Here is a 1,032-nt window from a genome sequence, read left to right as displayed (position 1 = left end):
GTGGGGTCAGCAGGTCCGTGGTGGGACGAGGAGGACTCAGACCTTCCCTATTGTCTCCTGGATCCATGGCAGGTAGTTGTAGACCTTGCTGTAGACCCCTGGCTTCCCCGCCTGCCCGCAGGGGTGGTCACCCCATGAGACGATGCCTTGCAGGACCCCGTTGCAGATAAGGGGCCCCCCCGAGTCACCCTGGGAAAAAAAGGGACCATGACAGGACCTCGGCCACAAGACCAGGGTGGAGGTGGCCACGGGGTGACACATGTGACCACCGGTGGGGATGGCTGCTCTTGGGACCTCAAGATGTGGGACGAGGCACAGCGAGGTGGCCAGGAACCGGTGGGGTGGGCCATGAGGATGTGTCCATGAGGACATGGTCATGCCTCGAAGGCCAGGGGGACACGGGGACCAAAGGGACGTGGTTATGGGTGGTGGCAGTGGAACGTGGGGACAGAACCACATCTCCAAGGCGAGGGGACAGGGGGACGAAAGGGACATGACCATGGCAGATGGGTACGTAGGGATGGGACATGCAGATGTGTCCACATTTCAAAGCCCAAGGGACAAGGGAGACCAGAGGGAGGTGGCTGTGGGACACGGGGACACTGTGATGGGACATGGGGACAAGGTGATGGGACATGGGGACAAGATGATGGGAGATGGGGATAAGATGATGGGTCATGGGGACAAGATGATGGGACATTGGGACAAGGTGATGGGACGTGGGGACAAGGTGATGGGGCATGGGGACATGGTGATGGGACATGGGGATAAGATGATGGGAGATGGGGACACGGTGATGGGAGGTGGGGACACGGTGATGGGACATGGGGACACGGTGATGGGATGTGGGGACACAGCTACATCTCAAAGTCCAGGAGATGAGGGGGACCAGTGATGGTGGGACATGGGAATGAGGCTGTAGGACATGGGGACGTGCTTGTGGGACATGGGGACAAGGTGATGGGACATGGGGACAAGATGATGGGAGATGGGGATAAGATGATGGGTCATGGGGACAAGATGATGGGACAT

The 1,032-nt window shown here is 59.2% G+C and overlaps 1 protein-coding gene across 1 annotated transcript in view; it reads right to left on the bottom strand.

Moving 5' to 3' along the window:
• Nucleotides 1-36: 36 nt before the first annotated feature.
• The window catches only part of LOC104080030 (trypsin-1-like), a gene marked incomplete at its 5' end in the record, with an annotated part of 1,841 nt that continues 845 nt past the window's right edge, over nt 37-1,032 (bottom strand). The window contains one exon of the mRNA XM_009582282.1: nt 37-189. Within this exon, the coding sequence (XP_009580577.1) occupies nt 37-189 (153 nt within the window). The remainder of the gene's footprint in view (nt 190-1,032) is intronic.

Source organism: Fulmarus glacialis, unplaced genomic scaffold (assembly GCF_000690835.1).
Source record: "Fulmarus glacialis isolate BGI_N327 unplaced genomic scaffold, ASM69083v1 scaffold2647, whole genome shotgun sequence".
Classification (NCBI taxonomy): domain Eukaryota; kingdom Metazoa; phylum Chordata; class Aves; order Procellariiformes; family Procellariidae; genus Fulmarus; species Fulmarus glacialis.
The sequence above is the reverse complement of the archived record's forward strand: the minus strand, read 5'-3'. Positions and strand labels throughout refer to the sequence as shown.